We start from the raw sequence: 25,468 nt of genomic DNA, 5'->3' as shown, positions 1-25,468 counted from the left end.
CATCTTGGTTTCCTAATAACGGATAAATCCTTGCTCCATGTCAATACATTGAAGACATCTAAGTGAACGTTTTCTAGGTAAAACAGGTGTGAATGGATCTTGGGTCCTTGGCTTAGCTAATAAACTATTTTGGCCCAAAATGTTCACGCAAGTAAAAAGACCAGTATTTACTTCACGGGGGTGGGAGTGTGGCAGCCTGCTTCTACCCCAAGGGCTTATGGCTTGACAGTCAGCCCTTATCACTTCTGTTACGCTACTTACCAAGCTGCAACTTCATACCAGCTCATCTTGGGTTTGTACTAACTGCTGCGAAAACAACTGTACCTGCAGGGTGGTGGCTGGTAACACAGCAGCCTGCGGGACAAGGTGCAGTTAAAAACTGGTGCAGCAGCTTATCGCCTCCCAGGCCCTATCCTATGCAACAGTGGGGCCACGGAGCATTACTAAAGACACAGCTTTCTTAAAAATGTTTTATTAAGTTACCCTTTTGTAGCTAAACAATGCTTTTCTGTATTCAAATAATTTTAATATAGTAGCTTTTCAGCCAAAATACATAGAAGTTACATCCTTCCTTAATGGAGAAAGGAAGAGACAGTCCTTTGATTGAAATCAGTTTACATTTTGATTGGAGCGTGATAGCCAGCCCTTGCTGGCTTGCTTGCAAACACCCTTTTACCCTTGTCATTACAGCAGCTCTAATTCCTCATTGACTGCTTAATGTATGCTCAATTAAAAAAAACTCCTGTTTATAATTCAGAAGGCTTCTTTGAGTGCAACTTCTGCTAATTTATCTTCTTTGGAAAGCCAAAGCAGCACTGTGGTCCTTAGAACAACACTGTCTCTATGCAGACAGTGATGCAGCCACCTCCCACAGACAGGAGAGGCCTGCTGCAAGTAAAGTGACTGAAGAGTGTTCTCTGGCAGCTGACACACCCTTGTCTTTGAGGGAAAAAAAAGTCCTGGGGGAAGGGGTTCTCTTCAGCTTTAAGAGCTAAATTTGGTGTATATCACTCATTTATCCACAATAAAATTTAAAGAAAGGGACAACTTAAAGTTATTGCAACAGTGAGGTATTAAAAAAATGAGTAAAACACCCAGTCTTTGCTTGTGTCCCAAACTTCAGGGAGGAAAGGAAATCACTTACACACTGACCCGACGTGCTCTATGTTTTCTATCGTTAGAAAATTCTGAATATTGACACCGTTACAGACAGACTCGGGGGTTAGTCAGACACTGTACTGGATGTACTGGCAGCAGTCTCCTGGGGGGGAAGGACGACTTCTTTTAAATCCTGCAGTAGCTCAATCTGGTGGTCCAGTCTTTTCCTGCTTTCCAGAAGTTCCTGGATTTTTTCCTCTGTCCCTATTATGGAAAAGAAAGGGACAAATGTTTTTATTTTATTTTTATATGCAACTATTAATTTATAGTAAGTTACGTAACGCATTAACACTGAGATTGCAGAGGCTTCCACTACTTAGTTTAGTCTACAGTGAAGCCACTGCCTTTCAGAAGCCTCAGCTTCACACTCTGTGCCTTTGTCTCTTCATTAACACGGGGAGACAAGTTAAAGAACTTGTGGCAAAAGAAAACGCAGGCTAAATCACAGCGTTGCATACTTTGTTTTCCATCTTACTGTATCTCAAAGGTAGCTACAAGTTTTAAATTAACTTCCCTGAATTACATAAAGCAAATTTAGAACCCGAATGGATTTTAGTCAACCAAATTTTAAGCTTAAAAAGAGATGCTTTGGACAACTGAAGACAACAGCTAGTTTCTCAAAAAAAACATGATTTAAGAGCATTTAATGCACCTGCTTCTGGCAAAATACTTACTGCCAGTGCACCAATGGCATGAACCAGCTGCTTCGTCCTATTCGCAAAGCCCTACCTGGCTGACTGTCAGCTTATCCTTAACTGCTTCTGCGTTCCTAATGTTAAATCACTGAAATCCGTGAGCGCTGGGTAACTTCGTGCTCGGTGCTAGAAGCTTGTAGTATTAATGGTGAGTTTTAATTGAAGCAATTGCTTTGTTCAGTAACATTGTTTTGTAGTGGTTGAGAGGACCATAATGAAAATGGCTTTAAACTAAAAGAGGGGAAATTTAGGTTAGATGTTAGGAGGAAGTTCTTCCCTCAGAGGGTGGTGAGGCCCTGGCACAGGCTGCCCAGAGAAGCTGTGGCTGCCCCATCCCTGGAGGTGTTCAAGGCCAGGCTGGATGGGGCTTTGGGCAACCTGGTCTGGTGGGAGGTGTCCCTGCCCATGGCAGGGGGGTGGGACTGGGTGGGCTTTAAGGTCCCTTCCAACCCCAACCATTCTGTGATCTTGTGAAACAGCACTCTCCATTGCTTGCCATGGGCAGCCTTTATGGCATGTCTATTTGGTGTCAAGTCCTCAAGGTTAAATGAACTAGCAGGCGCAAATCTGAAGAAAATGTTGGGCATGTACAAGTGGGAGCTGGAGAAAAATATCTTGGAGAATAGTTGGATACAAATGAGTAAGTTACCAGAAAAACAAACAGCAACCATGATCACTGTGTTACTGCGTTCAACTTATGGATGAACCACAGATGGGAGACATCAGCTCCAGTTCTCTAATCCCAAAGGGATACGGGAAAAACAGAAATAGCCCAGAGAAAGCTATCAGTGGTGAGAATGACCACTATCAGTGGTGAGAATGGCATACAGGAGCGCTTCCACAAGAAGGCAGGCAACAGACTGGAGACCTTTGACCTCACTGAAGAGAGAAACTAAAGGGAGAGAATGTTTCTGTAAAATGGGGAACAGCAGGGACCTGGAAAGACTGCACTCACCATTCCTTAAGTGCTAAGAAGCAATCAGTGAAAGTACGGCACAACAGGTTTAAAACAAAGTAGAGGAGAAAGCAACAACAACAAAGTGGATCAAAAGCAAAGCATTTCAGGTGACCAGAAGTCATCAGTTCCAAGGGAAAGAGCAAAGAAAACAGTACCCGTAGGAATCCTACAGTATTTAGTCCCAGACTTCATCCACTGTGACAGACACTTAGTAGCGAGAGCTTGGAATACGGACTGGGGAGAAGGATGGAAGGAAGAGCTGGTTTCCTTCTAACCCTACAGTGCGTCTTGCAACTAAAACGGTTCTCAGTCCTTTTCGACTGGTTTGTTACAAGAGCTCCTCCTGGGTAAGGTTTGGAACCAACTTTGATGTGTTTTCATTATTGACCTCGAAATTAAAATAGCCTTGATTGTATCAGAAAAGATAAGTGTGTTCAGGAAGAACTGAGCTGCTGAAGTAGCGGGGAGTTGGAGAGGGGACAGCTTCCACACAGCACAATCACAGGGCTGCGTACCTAGATGCCAGTACCAGAATTTCTCCTGTGAGCTGAGAAAAGGATGAAATAATCAACGCAGCTGTGAAAGAAGCAAGTGTGACCTAAGGTCGTGTCACACGAGGGATTACGAGCAGCGACATATTAGTTCCCCTCAGATGAGGCACTGCCAGAACCTGCGTTGAGATAACTCCACAAACGCCAGGCACTCGCACTCCAGAAGAGGAATTCAAAAGCAAGAACCGGAGACTCGAGGGAGGAGCCTGGCTTTCCGCAGGCAAGCAAAGGGGAAATGGGGGGGAACAGCAAACACCAGCTTCAAGCACTTGAACTTATGTTAGCTGACTTGTTCCCACTTCCCTCTCCTAACGGTTATCAACCTTGTTCTAACTCCTGCTTTTATCCCTGTCAAAAAGGTGTAAGAGACCCACCTAGGTTTAGTTGGAACATTACAGCTAAAAAGTTGTAATGCTGCTTAAGCAGCTGAGACTTGAGTTCATGCCCTAGAGTTTCCTTCCGCTCTGGTGCTCCCAAGTGACTGCTCTTGCACGTTTTCACTGCATTCTTTGAGCATTGTCACCCCCCTTTCCAAAACCTATTAAAATTGCCATCAGTTCCAGGGAAGCTCTGTCTGTAGTGTTCGATGCCCTTAACTGGAACAGAGCAGCCAGTCCCAACAGCACTCGTCGGAAAGCTGCACAGCTGTAAGAAAGGGAAGCTGCCTTCAGCAAGCCTTCCACACGCAGGGGGGGGAATAACTGCAGGAACAAGCACCAGCGCACCCTGCAGGAGGGAGGCTCCTCTGGGGCTGAGGCCCTGCGGTCCTCTGGAGCTGTGGAGCTGGGACACGGTTCCAGCTGGCCTCACGGCTGACAGCCAGGTTAGGCACGCCGTGCTGCTGGTCGTTCAGGTAGCAACAGCTTTTATTCAGTTACTTAGAGGATGCTGAGAAGTTCCATGGGATTGTCACTGTAAACGGTCATTTTATGATCATTTAGAATTGTGAAGATCATTCTGGGAGTTGATGAAAACGACTTGAATGACAACACAGTCACAGGTCATAGCTGACACGGGTTCATGAGGGGAAAGTCCTGTTAATGCACTTCCACAGAAAGTGATCTGGGGTTGTGGTCACAGCAAGCTGAACACGAGCCAGCAGAGTCCCCTGGCAGCCAGGAGGGCCAACCGTACCCTGGGGTGCATCAGGTCCCTTCCACTTTGGGACATTCTGTGGTTTTGTGATTTTATCAAAATCCTCAGAAGAATAACATCAATGCCAAAAATCATACCAAGTGCTGCTGTTCTGACAGCTTATTTCACGTACCTGAATGAATATTTGTCAGTATATTTTCAAACAGTCCACAGTCAAAGAGTGACATTACTGTCTCTTCATACTCTGGAAGAAGAGAGAATATCACAGAGTAAAGGTTTACAGAACACTTGAGTTCACGCGCTGCCCAACATTAAGTGTAGCACAAAACAGTAATTAATTACAGCAATTGCTCAAGGTTTTAAGATAACAAAGACACACAAAGACACTTCTAATTCTGTACAACTGTTTCCATGAGACATGGCTATCAGTGTTTTACGTTCACTGCCATCCCAGATTTATGCCTCCATTTCCTAATTGGGGCATTTTGTGTTTCACTTCACTGGAAGCCTACAGAGTTTGCATGAGCATTAAGAGGTTTGCTTAACGGTGAAGTCCTTTGAAACCCTAAGGTGTCCTGGACTTCACTACTGCCCCTAGCACCGCGACACACGAGCTGCTCATGACGGAGATTTGGCCGGGTGTGACATTTCACCTTCCGTGCACGTGCTTCAGTTATTTGCAAAAAATAGCATTACTTATCCAAAAGCATTGTTCGTAACTTTGTAAAGCTGGGAGGACAATGGGAGAGGAAGGTTTGTTTGTTTTTTTCTTTAAAAAAATTGTTTTGAGAACAAAGTAATATTAGTGGGGAATCCTCCAAGAACAAAGTGTTTCATACAATACGCTCACCAAAAAAAAACAAATACATGCTAACATTTGACATCGAAGTTTTAAGTATTCATCCAAAGCGTTGAAACATTCATACTCAAGGATTTTTCCCTCAAAAGAGTGCAGATTTAGACAGGCAGATGGTCCTTCCGTAAGAGCAACACGGCCTTACAATCCAAATAAAACCTTCCTGTTCTCTTCGTAACCTCTCCCCTCTTCAGAGTGTGGGAGTAGAGGCCTGCGTTCATGCCAATGGCTAAAAGGTGGCTGCAGAAAGCCCTGTACCTGTTTCCGAAGTGTTGTCATCCATCAGCTTTTCCTGCGCCAAGTGAAGCGTGTCCAGCATCTCTTCAAAGATGTCATCCAGCAGCCCGGCTTGCTTGCATTTCCTGAGGAAGTCTATTCGGACTGGTAAAACAGAACACACGCGCTCTTAGACACGAGAGGTCCTGAGCACGGCTGCATGGGCTTCACCCACTCACTTCAGAAACTAAAACTTTGGTTCAAGTCTCCCTTCTGGTAACAAATACACAGGTGTCTGGCTCCTCCAGCTACCTGCTCAGCCCTCTGCAGTGGGAACAGCACTGTGCTCAGGTGAACACAAGCATCATGCTGGCTATAAATTCACATACACTCTAGATTTGGCTTTGTTCATCAAAAAATGAATGCCTCCCCAACTCCACGTGTCATTCCTAAAGCCACCTAATAACCCCCGGTGTAGGAAAACAGATGATTTGCTTTGCTTTTTTTTCTTCAAATCCTCTGGACCACACCATGGACTGAGCAGGCTAAAGGACAGAAAACAGCGCAAGAAGTGAACCAATACTGGACTTGGTAAGAGAACTGAGGTTACGTTTACTGCGAGCGATCCAGGCATTAACCTCATTTATTGATGTAACCCTGTTACAGTCCATTTATGGTCCTGCTTTGTCAGATTTTTACTGCTAAGGAAATAGGTAGTTATTTTTTCTTCATCTCGGAACAGCAGCTCAGCGACAGGTTTCAGTAAGGAGTCCCTGTGGACCACTGTGGGAATTCAGTGGGCTATTCAAAGGGAAAAAGCTCCCAGACTGCTCAGAGAAGTCTACCAGCCTCCATCAAAAACAATGTTTTTAAAGTTTTCTAAACTTCTGAGCAGCAGCAGCGTAACTTTGACCAGCAATTACAGCAGGACTTCGGGGTAACGCAAACTGCGGAGCTGAAGGATGGGTCGAGCAGTTGATTTCACCCTTACACGTTTTGTCAACCAACCCGCGTACACCTGGGATTCAAAGGTAACATAAAATAGCACGCAGGGGCAGCAGTAACTGCAGCAGCATTTAGAAAGCCTGGTTCCTGCCCGGGGAGCCAGAACGCTCTTGTTCAAGGTGCACAGAACACCCTGCTGTGCAATTAAAACCCGCACGGTCGTTCTGCAAACCAGGCTCGTGCTCCCTTGCCAGAACACGGGGTCATTTGTTTCGGGCAAATAATAAAAGGCACATTTTCAACAGCGCTGCTTCCTAACACCTCCAAGCGCCGAACATCGACACAACAGGTCACGGTATCACGCAGCTCTTCCGTAAAGTCAGTCCCACCTTTATGCCTGCTGTTTTTTCTTTTTAATATTCGTAATCTGTTTTCTTCTGCTGTTTCTTCTGTGCTCTGTAAGAAAATCAAAACAATGTATTTTTACATCGTAGGGACATTTCCTGCTCTATTTTCAGTGTCTTAACTCCACATTAGCAGAGAGAGAAAAACCAGCCCATATTTCTGTGAATAAAGTCAGCTTCCCCCCACACTTAACAATAGTCCTCTCCAGACATTCAAGTTTTTAAAAGGGGAAGCAAAAATCATTTCAAAGCAAAATCTGCTACGAAAAGCCCATTTACCTTGCCCAATTACTATTACTGCACTTGCACAATGTATTCAGATAGCACAGATGTTAACTGATGGCTGCTGCTAACTCCCAGCATAAGTGACACCTAACTCTCCAGGCCAGATATAATACTAAAAATGATCTGAGAGGAGAGGAGGAATATTTTTCTCTTCCTTTGGACAGGACGCAGTCATTCTGTGCTGTTCCAGATCACACCTCAGTACCACAAGTGATTCTTATCTCTACTACAAAGCTCCACCAGTGTAAGAGCTGCACCACCTTGACACTGGCAAGCAGTTTATCCTGCAGTGCCCAAACATACATGGAACCCCCCAGCTTCTTTATTTGCTTGGACTGATTTCCAAAACCACTAACGCTGGAGCAGCAGAAACAGCACGTTACCAGCGGTGGTGGGTCAAATGGATCTCAGTTACACCACCGGGAACCTGAGTGGATTTACAGCTGAGAAATTCTTGGGGACAAATAACCTACTGGTAAAAATGCCACTTGAAAGCTGCAGAGATCATCCATGTCCTCTCACATGACCTCCCTCTGATCTAGTGACCCGGAAGCCAATTCCTCTAGGAAGGAGAAATCCTGACCCCCATCAGTCATTGGGAGTTCACATGCATAGTTCAGTGGAGCCAAGAGAACCCCCAAAAACTACGTTGTATTTCCAGATTTCTTAACAACAGACCCTAAACCAACTCCCCTTACAGCCAGAGGCATGCTCCCAAGCCCCTGGGAAGGCCATCTTCACCCACGGAGTGGGACCTGCCCGAGCTACAATGAAAATCTGCGGTGCCTACCATGAGAACAAGTGCTAGTTTAACAAGGCCAAGTGACTTATCAAAAGCTGTCTTCGCAGAAAACATAAAAAGCCCTAAGCAAATCTGAGGGCCTCAGTGCTTCCAAGGAAAAGGAACGCCAAAGGAAAGCTCTTTTTTTCTGGCATGTCAAGATCACAGCCGCTGAGTCAGCCTGGTTCAGAAGTTCCCATCACACTTGTGCCACGCTGCCTGAGGGCAGCGTTGGCTCTGCCAGAAGCAGCTCTGAATGCAAGTGGCTTTGTTCTGACAAAATGACAAGATCAAAACAAGGCAGCTGCAAAGGAAAAGTCGTCGTTTCTGTGAGAAAGCCTCCTTCTTAATGCACTGCCAAAAATACTTCACTGAAGCCCTTTGTTGTGGCAGATGTGGGTTTCTGTTTTAGAGCTACCGAAATCCAGAATTACCATTTGTTCCGTGATGGTGGAAGACTTCAGTGCGTGTCTTTTCCTCTTATTAGCTGCATCTAGAAACCAAGAGACAGCAAGGTAACTACACGTCAACCTTACGCCGACAATTTCATACAGCTCAAGTTCTCTCCTTCCCCAGCAAGCTACAGAAGTCAGGCGCTTTGGGTAGCCAGACAGGAATACATCTCAGCTTTCCCAAATACCTGATATTTCAGTGGAATCCACCTTATTTGCATGCAAGAAGTACAAGCCTGAATCACTAGGAAGTGCAAATCACTGCAGCATTAGGATATCGCTGCCTTTTAAACCCGTTATAAAGCAAAACCCAGATTATAACGTAAGATTTTTGGCTGCGGCAGAGGGAGCTGACCCTCCCTGGCAGCAGCACCACCTCTACACGGTAAGAACTTAAGGCAAAACGTGACAAATTTATGAAAGATGATGTTTGTTCCCCATCAATCTTTGTTTATGTTAATACACTCTCAGAACTAAGGCTCCACAAGAGTTATTTTAGGTGTCCCAAAGACATACGAGTGGCATTAATTTTTCTTTGCTACATCTACCTCCTAGATAACCTCAGGAGCTCCTAATAGGAAGCAATTGTACTTGTGAGCTTTTATTATTTAAGCTACAAAGCGCTCTTATTGACGCTGTATGAAGATCTCTGCTTTCATTCTGTCCTCTATCAGCACGCAGCCGGCTCTTTCCAACGCCGTAACTGGCAGCTGCTGAAAATAGCTGCAGCACCACAAGCAGAGAAGGAAAACTGGCAAGGAGAACATGCCAGGGGGCAGAGAAAGCTGGAGAGGAGTAAAACTACCCACCAAAACCCAGAGGGTTTTAAATGCGGTGGGGTTACATGCCCCTCTCCGTGCCTCGGGTAATGCACAGTAAGTTTGTTCCTCCTTAGAAATCACCTTAGGAATGGGAATGTTACTGCAGGTACAGAAAAGGCTGTCAGAACAAGTCCTTTTTTTTTTCTTTTTGCGGGGGCGAGGGAGACAGTGCTTTACATTTGCTATTTTCATGGCCCGAAAGGAAATCATAGGCTACCACACCATCCAAAATAAAGCCGGGTGGCCTATTTTGGAGCGAGCTAGGAACCGCTGGTGGACGTATTGAGAACAAGGGGATGTGTCTCGTAGCTTTCTCCAGGCTACCAGGGAAAACGTGCCCGGAGAGGCAGCCCTCTTATACCAACTCCTATTCCCACACAGTCCAGTCTTGGCTCAGCCTGCCCCGGGGGGAACGGCGGAGCTACTTCACTTGAGTTAGATCCTGAAAGTCTAAACTCTGCCGTGGAGCCACAGTGCCTCTATCCCAACCTATTTTAGCTGCAAACAGGTGGGCCAGGAACGGGTCAGAGAGCACCTGGGGCTGCAGCCAAGGCAACAGCAGCATACTCCTGCTCAGCCTGGCTCCTCTGAGCACCACGCGTGCAGCTGAGAGCTGCTCAGAGGCAGGAGACATCAGGGTTGTTGTGGAACCAAGCGTCATTTACCCAGCTGCTCTCTCGGACAGAGACGGGAGGAGCTCACTGAGGAGGCAGAGCTGCCAGAAAAATCCACTTACCCCTCTTAAACAAAGGGTCTCCACATTTAGTGCCTCTGGCAGACCTCCATCAGGCATAAACTCTTCTCAGGGAACTTCCCATACGTGGTGCACGCATGCAGAACTCAGACACTGAGATCTTCAACCATGGAAGGTTTAAGTCCTCCTTATGAAGGAGGTGGTCTACAAGGTCGGTCCTGGGTAAGAGGCGATGATGATAACCACCCCAGTTGGCCCTTGGGTGGTGTTAGGGTGGAGCCAGACCGCCGAAACGATCAGCCAGAGTTAGTGTTACTGCTCAGCTGGCTGAGTTAAACTCAATTTGGAAGCAAAGGCTACTCTAGGACCCACTCCATTTCGAGCACCTGCATTTGGCTAACTCGGTGATCTGAACCCATGCGGTCAATTCGGTGAGACTCCCAGCCGCCTCAGTCAGCAAGCTGCCAAATTACACAAACTGCATTTCTATAGCAGAGGGAGAGATCCTTAAACAGGGAGCGTATAACCCTTTGGTTACGCTTAAAAAGCGCTTTGGGATCCTTCAGAATGAAAGGCCGTGTTTTCGAAGTACCGCAGTGGGTACAGAAGATGCAAGTGTGAACATTTTAATGCAATTGCAGGCACAAATCCCAGGGTGAGCACTCCTATAACAGCCCTCGCTTTGCTAATCAGCTGCAAGCTCGTGCATCCCTCACTAGCACGAGCCCCCCCCCCGTTTCACACTCGTTTTTAAGAGCTGCTTGGGCCTACCTACAGAATAACTCCACGAAGGATCAGCTCCGTGTCAGTTTTGAAGGGGATTTGGGGATGATCAAACACAAACATTTCCTAATTCAAAAACCCTTCTTGCTTTCTGTCCGTACCCCTGGATTTCAACCAAACCCCTCCTTAAGATTCGAAATCCACCGCTCAATGTAAAGGTGGAATAACATTTGTTTTGTTCAAATTAGTTATCAACTGTAGGATAAAAACTTTTAAAACAGATAAAAATCAAGGAAGCCATTAAAGAAACTCACCATAGTGATTGGTCCTATTGCCTGGGTCATGTTTTGGGCAGAACACTCTAAAATTTAAGTTCGGTTTTAAGAAAAAGAGAAAAAGTATTAATAAATACGTAAACAGAGTAACGCTGACTGATTTCAACAAATATCTTCCCCTCTACTCATTAAATGTAAATTGCAAGACGTTCTAAAAAACTCTCAGGACGGTTGTTCAGCATTACCCACTTGGGAGAGCACCTGCTGTGAAGTCTCACACATGCACGAGCTTCTGGTTTTACTTTTGGAGCCTCAGCAGGCTCAGAACTGACAGCTCAAAGCTTCGGTGTTCAATCGCCCCACCGTGTTTGGACGGTGTAAATCACGTCAGGTGCATTTTGGCTGGTGTGGCTGCCAAACACTGGGACAGCGTTTGACCTGGGGTATTCTAATCTCATTCAGTAACTTGTTTTAACGCTGTCAAGATGAAATCCCCGAGTACTGATATTGCTTGGTTGTAGCTCCTGCTGCTCTGCCCCCTCGCCCTATCCCAGTTGGGGCAGGTCCCAAACTTGTTTGCCAGTCAGCTTGGATTTATAAACCCTTCATAACACGCTGGCGTCGCCACACAGTAGTGTGCTGCCACATACAAGACCATTTACTTGTTTGGAGATCTCTGCCCCTCCCTTTCCATTGCCCAGTGCTGATCAGGTCCCCAAAATTTGGTCCCCAAATCCCGTGGAAGTAGGGCACGCCTGTTTGAGGTCCAGTAGTTTCAATCTGCCCGATCCCTTCATCCCTTAAATAATTTAGAAATACATGAGATGGGAAGACTTTCTCCATTTTTAGGAGAGCAATGCAAATTCCTTGGGAGAAATAAAATGCAGCAAATACGGCTGGAAATCCTCCTTATCTTCTGGATACTGTAATGTGTAGAGAACATAAACCAGCTTCTCTAAGATACCTTTCTTAGAGAAGGATCCCAAATCACTTTTTAAACAAAATTGCCTTGTCAAGAGTGGGGTTTAGCTGATCTCTTCATTACAAATCTCCATTTGCCAAGACTAAAGCTCAAGTGTTTAGAAGCAATTTTAAAAGGGAACCGCATTTAGTAGGCCATTGTGTGATTATTGTCATTTTTTGTTAAAAAAATAGAAGTGCTGAGCTTAGAAAAGTAGGCTGTTTCCTTGGCAAGCCAGCTTTTTTTGCACGAAATTAATTTTGATGCACAAAAAAAGATTTATACATGCTTAAGAATTCAGTCAGAAAACTACATACTGGTGGCACATTATTTACATACCTGAATTTCTAATTCCCCTACCATCATTTTTGGAAGATGGCACTAGAAACGATGCTTGTTTCCCCACTGTGCTATTACTTGCCTTTTGCAAAGCACTGTTCCTTTCTCTTTTTTATTCTGCTGTGTTTGCTCTGATAACCGCTGCTCATGATCTCAATGACAGCAATTCAGAATTTAAAAACACCAGCTCTCCTCCTACTGAAGGAATTCTTTCTTTCTGATACACTTTTCAGTATATTTTATATTTTGTATTTCACCATGAAAAAGAGCAGGGAGGCTGTCAATCCATGGCCACTGTTTTTTAAGTCTCGTTCTTCTGCTCTCCAATAATTTCATGTTAGCTACAAATTTTCTCCTTCATTCGTGCTGCTGATACAGTGCAAAAGGCTTTGGATTCAAGTTCCTGAGACTTGCCTCACCACCCTTCTCTCATCCAGTCCTTTTTCATGCAGGTTTGCTATAGTTTTGCTCCCAATACAGGACAAGCAACTAGCCTCACACAATGACTTAACCCAAGGCATTTTTAAGTTCAGGGTCCCTCCACCTAGTCTCCAGTATCACCAGCTCAGAAAAACACCAAGTGAAACCATATATTCAGCTACCACTTCAGCAGTCTGCATACAGACTGCTGGCAATCCCATTCATTTCTCATCTCGATGATATTCACACTTCTTAATCCCAAGGTGTCGTTCCTAAAGCACTACAATGAGTCATTTATTCTGCGATCACAGAAGGTCCTACCTTTCCATCTACACTCCGTCAGGAGCTTTGCAGGCTCCAGGGAACTCTACAAACACTAACTGAACATATCTTCTTCTTCCTACATAGCTGGCCCTACATCCTTACAGAAAGATCTGTTTATTTTGGAGTGAGAGCCCTACCAAAGCAGCCAGGACTGCAACTGCTTTGGGTACAAAAGGGCCCACCTTGTGCTATTACTAGACAGCCTACCACATTAATCTAAGACTAACGTAGCTTGTGACCTCTTTGGCCTTACCCAGAAGGGAGTGTTCTGGGTTGTGTCTGGGTTGTGTCTACGGGCCTCAGACCTTTACTCTAACTTCCCCGTTCCTTTTGGAGTCCTAGTTTCTCAACCCCTTTCCTCTGCAGATTATCATTCCTTCCTCTGAACAACTTTTTCCGTCTGCTATCTGCAATGTAAGCAGTCCAAGGGCAGCAGACACTAGGGCTAGCATGACCAGGACAGAAAATTTACTTAAAATCTGTTTAATGATGTTAATGCTAGCAACGTACTTGAAATGTAAGAAGATCCTGGATGGGAATACAGACTTCTCTGCTAGCACATGGATGGAAAGTTACTAGCATTTGTCTAACATGAACAGATCCAGAAGCACAACAGCCTGGTCTGAGGCAAGAGAAATTGAGAATTTGAATCATTAGTTTGAACTTTAATAAAAATCTTTGTCCTTGAAGACTAGCTAGGTAGCCCGTAAAGACAGGCTTCCTCAGTTTAGGTCTAGTTATCTTTCAGCTCAGTCCCTGAATAGATTCCTTTCCACTGCTGTGATAAAGGAAAGCATTGCTTGTAAAAAGAGGGCATCAAACACTAACCATAGATGGAGCAACAGTTGAAGAGAACATATTTCCTTTTTAAAAATAAGGAGTTAAAAAATTGACAATTTAAGTCTCTCTTCCTGACAGTAACACCAAAACCTTGAGAATAATTAGTTAGAAAAGACTTGGTTAAATACCGGTAGACTCCGTTTACTTCATCTGTTTCTATCGCTGCGTCATCGCAGAGCGCACAGAAGTAGTGGTAACTTCTGCGACAGGCTCTCTCCTCGCATCCCACAGTGGCTCCTTTCTTGCGACAGAAGTTGCACATCTACAATAAAACGATGGTTAGCAGGTAAGCATCACACAGCTACTGAAAAAAAATCCCGACTTACAAAACAAGTGCTACCTTCTGTAGGAAAATCAAATATTTCATTGTAAGCCTTCTCTGTGGAAGGCATCAGGCAGGTTCACAGCAGCAAACTCCTACCTCGTCCATCATTTCAGTCACCTTTCTGCTATTTTACCTCAACTGCATCATTTCACAAATTAAGCAGGACAAAAAGAGCCATGTGAGGGAACTTAGCCACTTTCATCCCTTATCCCAAATCTGAACAAGTTATTTCAATACTCATTGGAATGGGTGCTTATATTTATGTTCACAGAATCGCAGAATGGCTGAGGTTGGAAGGGACCTCCAGAGCTCATCAGGTCCAACGCCCCTGCTCAAGCAGAGTCACCTAGAACACGTTACACAGGATGGCATCCAGGTGGGTTTTGATTATCTCCAGAGAAAGAGACTCCACAACCTCCCTGGGCAGCCTGTCCCAGTGCTCTGTCACCCTCACCGTAAAGAAGTTCTTCCTCATATGGCGATGAAACCTCCTGTGGTCCAATTTATAACCATTACCCCTTGTCCTATCACTGTCCACTGCTGAGAAGAGTTTCGCCCCATCCTCTTCACATTGTCCCCTCAGGTATTTGTAGAAGTTGGTAAGATCCCCTCTCGGTCTCCTCTTCTCTAGGCTAAACAGGCCTAGCTTCATTAGTCTTTCCTCATAGGACAGATGCTCCCATCCCTTAATCGGCTTTGTGGCTCTACTCTCTCCAGTAGCTCCATGTCCCTCTTGTACTGGGGAGCCCAGAACTGGACACAACACTCCAGGTGAGGCCTCACCAGGGCAGAGTAGAGGGGGAGGATCACCTCCCTCGACCTGCTGGCCACGCTCCTCTTGACGCAGCCCAGGACACCATTGGCCTTCTTGGCCACCAGGGCACACAGTGCTGGCCCATGGTCAGCCTGCTGCCCACCACAACCCCCAGGTCCCTCTCTGCAGATCTCTCCAGCAGGTCACCCCCAGCCGGTACTGGTGCCTGGGGTTGTTCATCCCCAGGTGCAGGACCCTGCACTTGCCCTTGTTGAACCTCACGAGGTTCCTCTAAGCCCAACTCTCCAGGTCCCTCCGAATGGCCGCACAGCCCTCTGCTGTGTCAGCCACTCCACCAAGCTTTGTATCATCCACAAACTTGCTGAGGGTGCGCTCTGTCCCTTCATCCAGGTCGCTGATGAGTTAAGTTGAACAGCACTGGCCCCAGTACTGACCCCTGGGGGACACCACTAGCCACAGGCCTCCAACTAGACTCGGCACCGTTGAGCACAACCCTCTGAGCTCTGCCATCCAGCCAGTTCTCGATCCACCCCACTGTCCACTCATGGATCCCACACTTCTGGAGCTTGCCCAGGAGGATGACAGTGTCGAAAGCCTTGCTGAAGTCAAGGCAGACCACATCCACTGCTCTCCCCTCATCCATCCATCCAGCCATTTTATCATAGAAATCTATCAGGTTGGTTAAACACGACTTCCCGTAGATGAATCCATGTTAATTGTTCCTGATCACCTTCTTTTCCTCCACGTGCTTAATGATGACCTCAAGGATGAGCTGCTCCATCTTTCCAGAGGTGGAGGTGAGGCTGACTGGCCTGTAGTTTCCTGGGTCTTCCTTCCTGCCCTTCTTGAAGACTGGGTTGATGGCTTTCTTCCAGCCCTCAGGCACCTCTCCTGTTCTCCAAGACCTTTCCAAGATGACAGAGAGCGGCTTAGCAGTAACACCTGTCTGCTCCCTCAGCACCCTTGGGTACATCCCATCCAGGCCAACAGATTTGTGGGTGTCTAACTCGCCTAAATAACCTCTAGCCCAATCCTCTTCAACCAGGGGAAAGTCTTCTCTCCAAGTTTTCTCTCATTTCTGTGCTCAGCAGTGCATGGGGGCCAGCCTTAGCAGTGAAGACTGAAGCAAAGAAGGTATTCAGTATCTCCAGCTTCTCTGTATCTGCTGTCACCCTTCTCATTTAGCAGCGCACTCGCATTTTCCTTGTCTTCCTTTTGCTGCTGCTGTATTTGAAGAAGCCCTTCTTGTTGTCCTTAATGTCTCACGCTAAATTTAACTCTAACCAGGCCTTGGCCTTCCTCATTGCATCCCTGCATTCTCTGACAACGTTCCTGTATTCCACCCAAGCGGTCTGTCCCTTCTTCCACAACATGTACACTTCCTTCTTCAGTTTAAGTTTTCCCAAGAGCTCCTTACCCAGCCATGCAGGTCTCCTGCCCCCCTTGCTCAACTTCTTTTTCGTAGGGACGTGCCGATCCTGAGCTTGGAGGAAGTTGTGCTTGAGCCAACTCCCCTGGGCCCCGTCCCAGGGGATTCCTCCAGTTAGGTCCCTGAAGAGATCACAGTTGGCTCTCTTGAAATCCAGGGTTGCAATCCTACTTTTTGCCCTGCTTCCTCCTCGCAGGGTCTTGAACTCCAACATCTCATGGTCACTGCAGCCGAGGCGGCCCTCAACCTTCCCATTTCCAACTAGACCATCTCTGTTAGTACCAGGACCAGCAGCGCCCCTCTCCTTGTTGGCTCACCTACCTCCTGCTTCAAGCAGTTATCCGCAATGTTCTGCAGTAACCTCCTGGACCGTTTGTTCTGAGCTGTGTTGTCTCCCCAGCAAATAGCAGGGTGGTTCAAGTCCCCCGTAACAACCAGGGCCTGCGAACTTGAGACAACTTGCAGCTGCCTGTAGAAGGCCCCATCCACTTCGTCTTCCTGATCCTGTGGCCTGTAGTGTTGCTCAGGGCTACCCGACAGGGTGAGATGGGTGAAGGTGGATTTCTTCTGCCACCTTGAGCAGGACTTGTTTCCGTTTATTCACATCCTTTCAGCTTCTGCCTCATGTCTGCTGGGGGATGGATACTGCATTCCCTTCTTGTTGGGAAATTTGTAGTGCCTGTTAATGTTTCACAGAGGCCAGAGCTTGGCACCACCACTCTATTTCCCTCTCTGAATCCCAGATGCCCCTCAGTTTTTCCACCTCTTCTCGTAGCTCACCTACCACACTGAGCAGGTCTTCCGCCTGCTCGCATCTCATGCAGTTGCTATCTCTGCAGCTGCCCAAAGGTGGTGTGAAGCTTTGGCACCTGGACGGCTACGAGCTTTTTTGGAAGCTCAGTTTGGGTCCCCACCTTCTTTTTGGCAAGGGTGGACGTGGCCTTCCACGACTGCTTGTTTCCGCGACTGTAAAACGTTCCCTAGACTAACTTCATAAAGAGAAGAGTTCCATCCAGTGGGAAGGGGGAAGGGGAGCCGAGTACAAAACCAACAAGAAAACCTCACACAAATAACCTTCCTTCTGCTAAAAAAAGAAGGTGTTCCCCTTTACACTTACAAATTGCATCATTTTGTTTCTGGCACTAGCTTAGTCTCTTCGGAAAGTCTCTTCTTACTCTTTTATCTTAGGAAAAAAGGGCCAGAAAAAAAATCCAATTAGCAACAACAAAAAAAAAGAACTAAACTTTAATAAGTATAATGTCCAATCAATGTTTGTAACTCTAAATCTGTAACTTCCCTGATCTTAGTAGATCAGGAGGATCAAGTATTTTTCTGCATTTTTTTTTCCAAACACAAAACTGACCAGACAACTCGGTACTGAAGGGTGGCAGGGTGCATGCTATGAGACAGGACTAAGTGCAGATTCCAGAAGAAACTGCCTTACCAGACGCTTTCCTCTCTTGAGTTCGTTCAATACTGATTCCACATCAAACCTTATGTCCAGATTATCTGGGTTATACTCTTCAGATTCCACAAATCCCGAGGAAAATAACTAGAGACAAAGAGACGATGTTAAGAATTAATAAAGAGACCTGGTCATCAATATATTCCAGAGAAAAGGAAGGGAGGGTACATCTGTTCTTCTTGCACGTGGATTTCACCTAACCTGAAGATGAACCAAGAAAAGATGACAGGGTGAGAAGGTGAATTAGTAAGAAGTGTGAACAAAGAAAGCTTCAGGCTGCCCAGAGTAAGGAGCAGCAGCTGCTTGGCTGACAAACCTCCACACCTTGAGCAACTTTTATCTTCCCAGCTGCTCAGGCTTACAGTTGGATGCAACATTTCTCCATAAATAAAATTTTGGTACAGTCCAAAGCCTGGGGGAAACCCACAAAAATGCACACTTGCACATTCATGCCACTTTAATTCCCATGGAAGCACTGAACCATGACAGTAAGCGAGGAAGTTATCTGCAACTGTTTTTGCAATTATTTTGTAAAGCTAATTTCAACCAAAAGCGAGCCGCCCTTATGTCGGCTGGTAACCACAGTCTGCCTGCTCAGAAGGTGATAGCTGGCTGGAAGAAGCCAAACAGGGCGCTTTTCCTAAAGCAGACAAATTAGTAAAGTTGTTGGGTTAAAAAAGCAAACCAAACCAAACCAACAAGAGTTCCAACGTTTAACCAACATTTACAGCCCTAATAAAAAACATTTTTCTGCTAGGTCATTTTTTAGCTTAGTTTCCTACAGACATTAAGCATGTGCAAGATGCCACCCATCTGCATCATGGCAATTCCGCTCTCCCCCAGTAATTCGGTTTGCTGGGTATTTAGTGGCACTGACAGAGAAAGAGAAATCTGTGAAGATAAGCAAGTTTGTGCCTGTTTCATGAAAGTGACTGGGCCTCATTCCAGTGTGAACCAGACCTGTAGGTCTGGATTCCCATCAGGAAACACGCAACAGCCACTTCGGGCTGTTTGTGCAAATATGTGAGGAGTGAGGCGGCAATGAAAAGCGTTCCACTTCCACAAATTTTGTGCACCTTACCACAAATCTAGCGTTATTTCCATTGCCACCTCTCGGCTAACAACGTACCTATTTTTATTGTTATTTTTGAAGCCAAACTTTCTGCAGTCAATCTGCAGAATACCGTGAACTTGAAGACTATTTCCTGTTTCAACCGAAACAAAAAAGGAGAGACAAAAGTCGTTGTAAAGTTAAAAAAAAAAATCAACATGCAGTGGAGACTCCCACTTTCGTGCTTCTCCATTTCCCTTACGTACTGACCAACCAAAAAAACCACTCACCAAACAATCCTGATGAGCTGCAATGTTTTGCTGTTCGGCAATGTACATTATAGAGCCAGCCTCCCCTTCTGAACAGAACGCACACGTTCTTCTCACCATCTTCGCCATTATCTGGAAAGCACCTAGAGCAGGAAGACTGGGAGAAAACACAAAGCGACTGACACAATTGTCTTATGCCAGGCAGGATGAGCAGAGGAAAGCAGAGCTCATGAGCTCTTGCCCTCTAACTGCTCCTTCACCTGCACCCCCTGAAGCCTGGTTCTTTGCCTTCAGCAACCAGAACGTGCAAAGCCTGCTCTTGGGACAACAGGGGGTGGGAAACAGGCTCCCAGCAGTTAGAGCAACGGGGAAAAAAGGTTTGTTTGCCCTAGGAAAGTCACTAACAAGTCATGGCAGAAGGCACAGAGCTAACAAAAGAATTGTCGAGCTTGTTCATCAAATATATACTCCAACAACAGCCCCAAAGAGCAGGCCAGCAAGTCATGCCCTCAACATTAAACTCCTTTTATTTGGAGGATGCTGGCTGTTCGTAGCAGTGCCTGCCTTCAGCTAACTCTGCCACACGTGGGTCTGCAAGTCAAGGATACAAAATGGCTTTCCCCAAACTCCTCCGGTGCCTTCTGGGAGTTGACAAAAAACAAGGAAGAAACACCAATTCCTTAGTGCAAAAAGGATGCAGCAAAGCAATGTGAAGAGGCTTACAAATGCAAATAGGAGAAAAGAGAGAGCCGAACACAGGAGACTTTAATGGAGGAGACTCTCTCAATGAAGTAGAGCGCTGACATGAGAAACGCCATCTTCTCTACATCCTGGAATCCACTCCCTGGACATCTATCCTCTTTTCCTGGCCATAACCACTCAAGTTTTAATCGTCCTTCTTCACACAGCCTCTCTTTTCTTTTTCCCAGCAGCCACAAAAAGTTAAAGGCAACCTACTTCTTTCACTAAACAGTCTAAATGTTTCTGAAAAAGCCTTTAACCCTCCCCTGCCCCCCCCAAGGAATTTAGGGCATCATTCCACACATTAATAGCAGAAGTTTTACTTTGTCTGTGGTTTCTGTGCAAGTCCACTGCAGAAATCTTCAATTTCCCACTCCCACTAGGTGCGATACTCCAAACGCCAGAGACGTCACCTCTGACAGCCCAAAAGCCTGTAGGATAAGAGTAAGAAAAGTCTGTGTTTACTTTTAAGAAATAAGATCTGGTGTTAAATTACTCTAGTGACAGAGAAGCAGTAAGGCTCAAGTACCAAACAGGCAGGAAATCTCACAGCCCAGCAAATCTTGCACATATTTCTGTGGCTTTCAACAGTCAACTTCTGTCTTCGTTGGTTCCACCTCCCTTCCATAAAATGGAGGGGACAGTCTCAAGTGAGAAGAACACCAGAGTGTAAGTGCATTTTTTTCTCCTGGCTCTGCCACAGAAACTTTACTTAATCTCAGGCAAGCCACTTTGCCTCTACACACATCTGTTTTTCCCCACATCCTTCTATATCTTGTAAGCAAGGTGGGGTAGGGACCGATTTCCACTACCCGATCTATACAGTAAGCATCATAACATCAGTCTCAAAGCTTAGGCATTAAATAAATGCAACAGAAACAAGTGGAAATGTATAGAAATATTAGAATTAGAGAGGGGTAAGCCAGGGTTTGAATGGTTGGCCCCCCAAGCAGGGCAGAGTTCTGTGCAGCAGGTCAGTACCTGGAATTGATGCATACATAGGCCCTGCTCAGGCCTAGTCGAAGGATCTGTCCCTGGGAAGCTGGTGAGGAAGGTGCTGAAGCTGGAGCCTGCAGCCCCTGATGCTCTTCCAGGCTCTGCGGAGAAATCTTGGTGCTGAAAGATAACCAAGGACCGTTGGTCAAGGTCAACCCCTGGGTTACTCCAGGGCCTTTGCCAGACCCCTGAAGCAACAGAGGGACAGCTCTCAGCCATTCCTCACTGCAAGAGCAGCCAGCCTGCATCCGGTGCCCCATTCAGCCCAGTATCCTGCCACCAACTGCACTTTTGCTTTGTCCCTGTGCTCTTCCCTAGGTTTCTGCTACTGACTACCATCAGGAATAGGATGCAAGGTAAATGGGGCTGTGGATCCAGCTGGCTGCTCCTAAGTAAGGAAGGAAAGGCTAAGGGCGTGGTTCCAGTTTCAGTTTAATTACGTTTTGCCTGAACAACCACTCACTTTTTGACACCCCAGATATATGAGTGAAGGGGCAAGAAATCATTGTTCCTCACTCAGCTCCTCTAGTAACACCCATGATATCACAAATCTGCTATTCTTTCTTGTGCTGCCTCTTTTTCAAGTTGAGGAATCTGAAACTATTTAGTTATTCCTTGTACAGAAGCTGTTCCACATCTTTGATCACTTTCATCACTTTGCAGTCTCTTTTCTACTCCTGCAGTAGCTCAAGAGGAGCTCTCTGTATTCATTTTTTTCTGAACAATTATTAGTATTTCACATACAGGACTGCTTCTGAGCATGGACCTGTCACTTCCATAGAACAACGCATTGTAGACCTCAGACCTCTTTTCTACGTGGTAGCTGACAGACAGTACAGAGGGCAGTGTTACGACTGTTGACCTGACACACACATCGTCTTCCACTTATTAGTGCTGGATTTTCTCAGCCTTTATTTTATAGTCAAATGACTCAGAGTCCTTCTGCAACTTTTGACAAGCAGCTTTCACTTTCACACAAAGTAAGGCATCTAATTCGTCTGTAAGAGCCACAGGCTCTTCGACTGCCCTCCACTAATGAAGGAGGGGATAAAGCTGTAAAACAGAAGGTTGAGGGGAAGCAGTCACGGGAAGGAAACAGCCACGTGTCTCAGGATGCTTCTCTGATCCCTCTGCCATTTCCTAGCAACACACCCTATTAGTTTTGCAACAACGGCAAACTGGAAGAAAGCAGTAAATGAAACAGAAAGTAAAAGGGGATGAGAAAAGGGGATTGTGCAACTGCCAAGTGCACCTTGCTGAAATGTTACTCATTTGTTTAAGCATTTCCTCTCCAGAAGCAATTCTGAAAGCATCCTTGCAGGTACACAAACTCACATTACACAGAAAGAACCAGAGGCAATAAAGACCACCCAACATCTCTGTAGCAGGGTGAGGAGAACACAAACTCCCTGACTTCCAGCGTGCTGCCAGAACCTGGTGCCCTAGCTGCTGTTCTGCTCTCCTCTCAGCATACTGAAGGAGTTTGTTTGCTGAAGCAGAGAGAAAGATGGAAAGTACCCCAGACTCATGGCTTCCAACCTTTTCAGTTTGTGGGGAAAGACGCAGTACTGTTCATATATTAGCTGGGCACAAGAGCTCTGCTCTCCCCCCAGATGTTAGCAGCATAAAGACATCTGTCCTTTACAAGGATTTTAGAACAAAACCAACGAAATCCATCTTCCCCTCCGCCTTTTATTTGATACGTAGATCTAAGTCATGAAAAAGGTATTTTCTTTGAAAGGTAGCCATGTCAACACACCAATCCCAGTGATGGGGATGACAGGAAGGTTCCTCACCAGCCCTCAGCTCTCACCCTTTCCAAGACGCTGGGGACCACCAGCACTGGAGACCGTCACCCACACCCTGAAGAGGAACTGGGAACGTTTCCAGAACGTTCTGGGAGTTCCCAGAAGGATGGAGATTCTCCAGTGTTTGAATAAAGCACGATCTGTTGTGGTAGAATGGCTACGAAGCTGGTGAAGGGCTTGGAACACAAGTCCTGTGAGGAGCGGCTGAGGGAGCTGGGGGTGTTTGGTCTGGAGAAGAGGAAGCTCAGGGGAGAGAGACCTCATTGCTCTCTGCAACTACCTGAAAGGAAGGTGTGGGGAGCTGGGGGTCGGCCTCTTCCTACAGATAACCAGTGACAGGACTAGAGGGAATGGCCTCAAGTTGCGCCAGGGGAGGTTCAGGTTGGAAATGAGGAGACATTTCTTCTCAGAAAGAGCAGTCAGGCATCGGGACGGGTTGCCCAGGGAGGTGGTGGAGTCACCGTCCCTGGGGGTGTTCAAGGAAAGGTTGGACGTGGTGCTTAGGGACATGGTTTAGTGGGTGACACTGGTGGTAGGGGGTTATTTAAGGCTCCATTTCCCCTCATGGCTGCCGAGGGGCTGACACCCCGACACCAGGGGCACAGACACCGCCCCCTCCCCCCGCCCAGCCCCGAGCCCCTCAGGGACCCCCGGGGGGGGGGGGGGGAGGGGCCGCCCCCAGCCCCTCTCGGCCCCGCGCTCCCCTCAGGGAGGCCGGGCTCGCCCACTGCCGCCCTGTGGGGGGGGAGCTCCGCCGGGCACCCCCCTCCCGCAGGGCGTGGAGGCGCCCCTGTCCGCCCCCCCCCGCGCGGCTGCCCGGTGGTACTTACCGCGGGGGGCTCGCAGGCCGGCCCGCACCAGCGGCCGCTTCCGCGCGGGGGAGGGGGAAGGGGGGGGAGGCTCGCGGAAGTGGGCGGGCCCAGCCGGAGCGCCGAGCATGCGCGCTGCGGAGCCCGCGCTCGGCGGCGCGGTGGGGGGGGGGGTGGGAAGAGGAGAGCGGGGTTGGGCGGAGGGGGCGGGAGCCGCGGGTCACGTGGGCAGGGAGCGGCTCTCGGCACATCCCCGCGCCTTCGGGCGTGGCGGCGCTGGGGCCGCGGGTTCGAGTCCCGCTCCCGGCAGCCCCGGGGGGCGAAGCACCATCCCCGGCCTGAGGCCCGGAGCCTGCAGGGGAGGCTCTGCCGGCGCCAGGAGGACGAGGACGGGCCTGTCCCAGAAGCTCCTGCTTCTCCTCGCCCCATAGGCTGGTCCCCTCCCGCTGACGGTGCCCCCCAATGGGTCAGGGTGGTTCCCTCCGTGTGGGACAGCCTGCGGCGGATCCCTGCTGGCCTCCTCACAGAGCCCTGCTGCCAGCCCAACCCTCCTCCTGAGGGAACAGGGCTGGCAGGCGTTTCCCCTCATGGCCCCGACAGGCTGACAGGGCGTCCCAGATGTGTCACTGCGTGGGCTCGTAGGTGTCTTTCACCTGGGCCATTCCCACCCGCTTCTCCTTTGGTGCTGGTGCTTGGCGTCGTCAGATGACATTCTGCTGGCAACATGAGGGACCGCACTCAGAAACACACAGAAATTGAGCTGTGCGACAGCAAGCAGAGGAACCGTGTCCTAGTTATGGCTAGGACAAAGCTCATTTCCTTCATAGATGCTTCCACAATGCTGTGTTTGGGATTCGTGATGAAAACACTGCTGATAACCCACCGATGTAAGGTTGCAGCAGAGCAGGGCTCACATGGAGCCAGGACGGTTCGCAGAATCACAGAGTTCTAGGGGTTGGAAGGGACCTCCAGAGCTCACCGGGTCCAACCCCCCTGCCAAAGCAGGTTCCCTAGGGCAGGCTGCCCAGGGAGGCGTCCAGATGGGCCTTGAATATCTCCAGAGGAGACTCCACAACCTCCCTGGGCAGCCTGTCCCAGTGCTCCGTCACCCTCACTGTGAAGAAGTGAGGAAAATGACGGTTCTGCCCCTTGTGGTGCCCTGCCTGCAGGGAGCCTGGGGGGCACCAGGAGGGGACACAGCCCGGACAGGTGGCCCAAACTGGCCAAGGGGATGTCCCACAGCACGTGGCGGCATGCTCAGCGATAAAACGTGAGGGAGAAAGAGGAAAGGAGGACGTTTGGGGTGATGGTGTTTGTCTTCCCAAGAAAGTGCTGCGTGTGCTGAGCCCTGCTTTGCTGGGATCGGCTGAGCACCTGCCTGCCACGGTTGAACGAGCACTCTTGCAATGCCTATTGAACTGACACAGCCGTGATCTGCAGAGGGTACTTGCCAGGCACCTTCTGCAGAACCCATGCACATAAAATTACAAAAACAAAACTGCAAAAACAAAACAACAATTAAAAATGTACCTTGTAAGGTGTTTTTAAGTATACAGGCTATTATCTCTGGTCTCAATTGTTGCAGTGACAAGCAATGAAAGCATCAGACTGTGAGGGGTGTAAAAGCTGGTTTGCAGCAGCAGAACCTGGTGTATCCTCACGTGCAGGAGGAGGCTGAAGCACCCCTTCTGAACACAGAGCTGATAAACACAGCCAGCCAAAAAGCCCCATCATACCCATTATGTAGAGTAAAATCCACACTGACAACATGCTCGTGGACAGTTGCAGACCAGATATTTTCTGTAGCAAGAAACAGAAGGTACTCTGCCTTTAGATGAGAGCTGGGACTGGAGACCTCCAGCTTCCACCTGGTCTGATGAATCGTATCCTATACGGAGGTCTTAAAACCCTGAGGCTGGAGCTCTGCTCCCCCAGGCCGGGGAGAAGCAATCTCTCCCCTCCCCACGCACAGCTGCAGGCAGGGCAGTGAGGAAGCCTCAACTCCAA

The 25,468-nt window shown here is 47.6% G+C and overlaps 1 protein-coding gene across 1 annotated transcript; it reads right to left on the bottom strand.

Moving 5' to 3' along the window:
* Nucleotides 1–456: 456 nt before the first annotated feature.
* Nucleotides 457–23,633, bottom strand: PHF11 (PHD finger protein 11). The gene is made up of 12 exons (XM_083796305.1): nucleotides 23,483–23,633; nucleotides 20,830–20,964; nucleotides 20,172–20,279; nucleotides 19,129–19,264; nucleotides 17,767–17,874; nucleotides 13,922–14,055; nucleotides 10,949–10,995; nucleotides 8,379–8,437; nucleotides 6,864–6,930; nucleotides 5,572–5,694; nucleotides 4,630–4,701; nucleotides 457–1,362 (listed from the first exon to the last, which is right to left on the bottom strand). Exons 4-12 carry the CDS (start codon nucleotides 19,234–19,236, stop codon nucleotides 1,223–1,225), a joined length of 858 nt encoding a protein of 285 aa, XP_083652431.1. The 5' UTR covers nucleotides 19,237–19,264; nucleotides 20,172–20,279; nucleotides 20,830–20,964; nucleotides 23,483–23,633; the 3' UTR covers nucleotides 457–1,222.
* Between the last annotated feature and the right edge of the window lie 1,835 nt (nucleotides 23,634–25,468).

This window comes from Anser anser (assembly GCF_964211835.1).
Source record: "Anser anser genome assembly, chromosome: 1".
NCBI classification, from domain to species: Eukaryota; Metazoa; Chordata; class Aves; order Anseriformes; family Anatidae; genus Anser; species Anser anser.
The sequence above is the reverse complement of the archived record's forward strand: the minus strand, read 5'-3'. Positions and strand labels throughout refer to the sequence as shown.

What these genes read in the sequence shown, in the direction of transcription:
- PHF11 (XM_083796305.1), bottom strand. Translation starts at nt 19,236, where the DNA reads ATGGCGAAGATGGTGAGAAGAACGTGTGCGTTCTGTTCAGAAGGGGAG. An exon ending in GAAGTAAACGGAGTCTACCG is followed by an intron (nt 10,996 to 13,921) that starts GTATTTAACCAA and finishes CTTAAATTTTAG; the next exon opens with AGTGTTCTGCCCAAAACATG. An exon ending in CCACCATCACGGAACAAATG is followed by an intron (nt 6,931 to 8,378) that starts GTAATTCTGGAT and finishes ATTTTCTTACAG; the next exon opens with AGCACAGAAGAAACAGCAGA.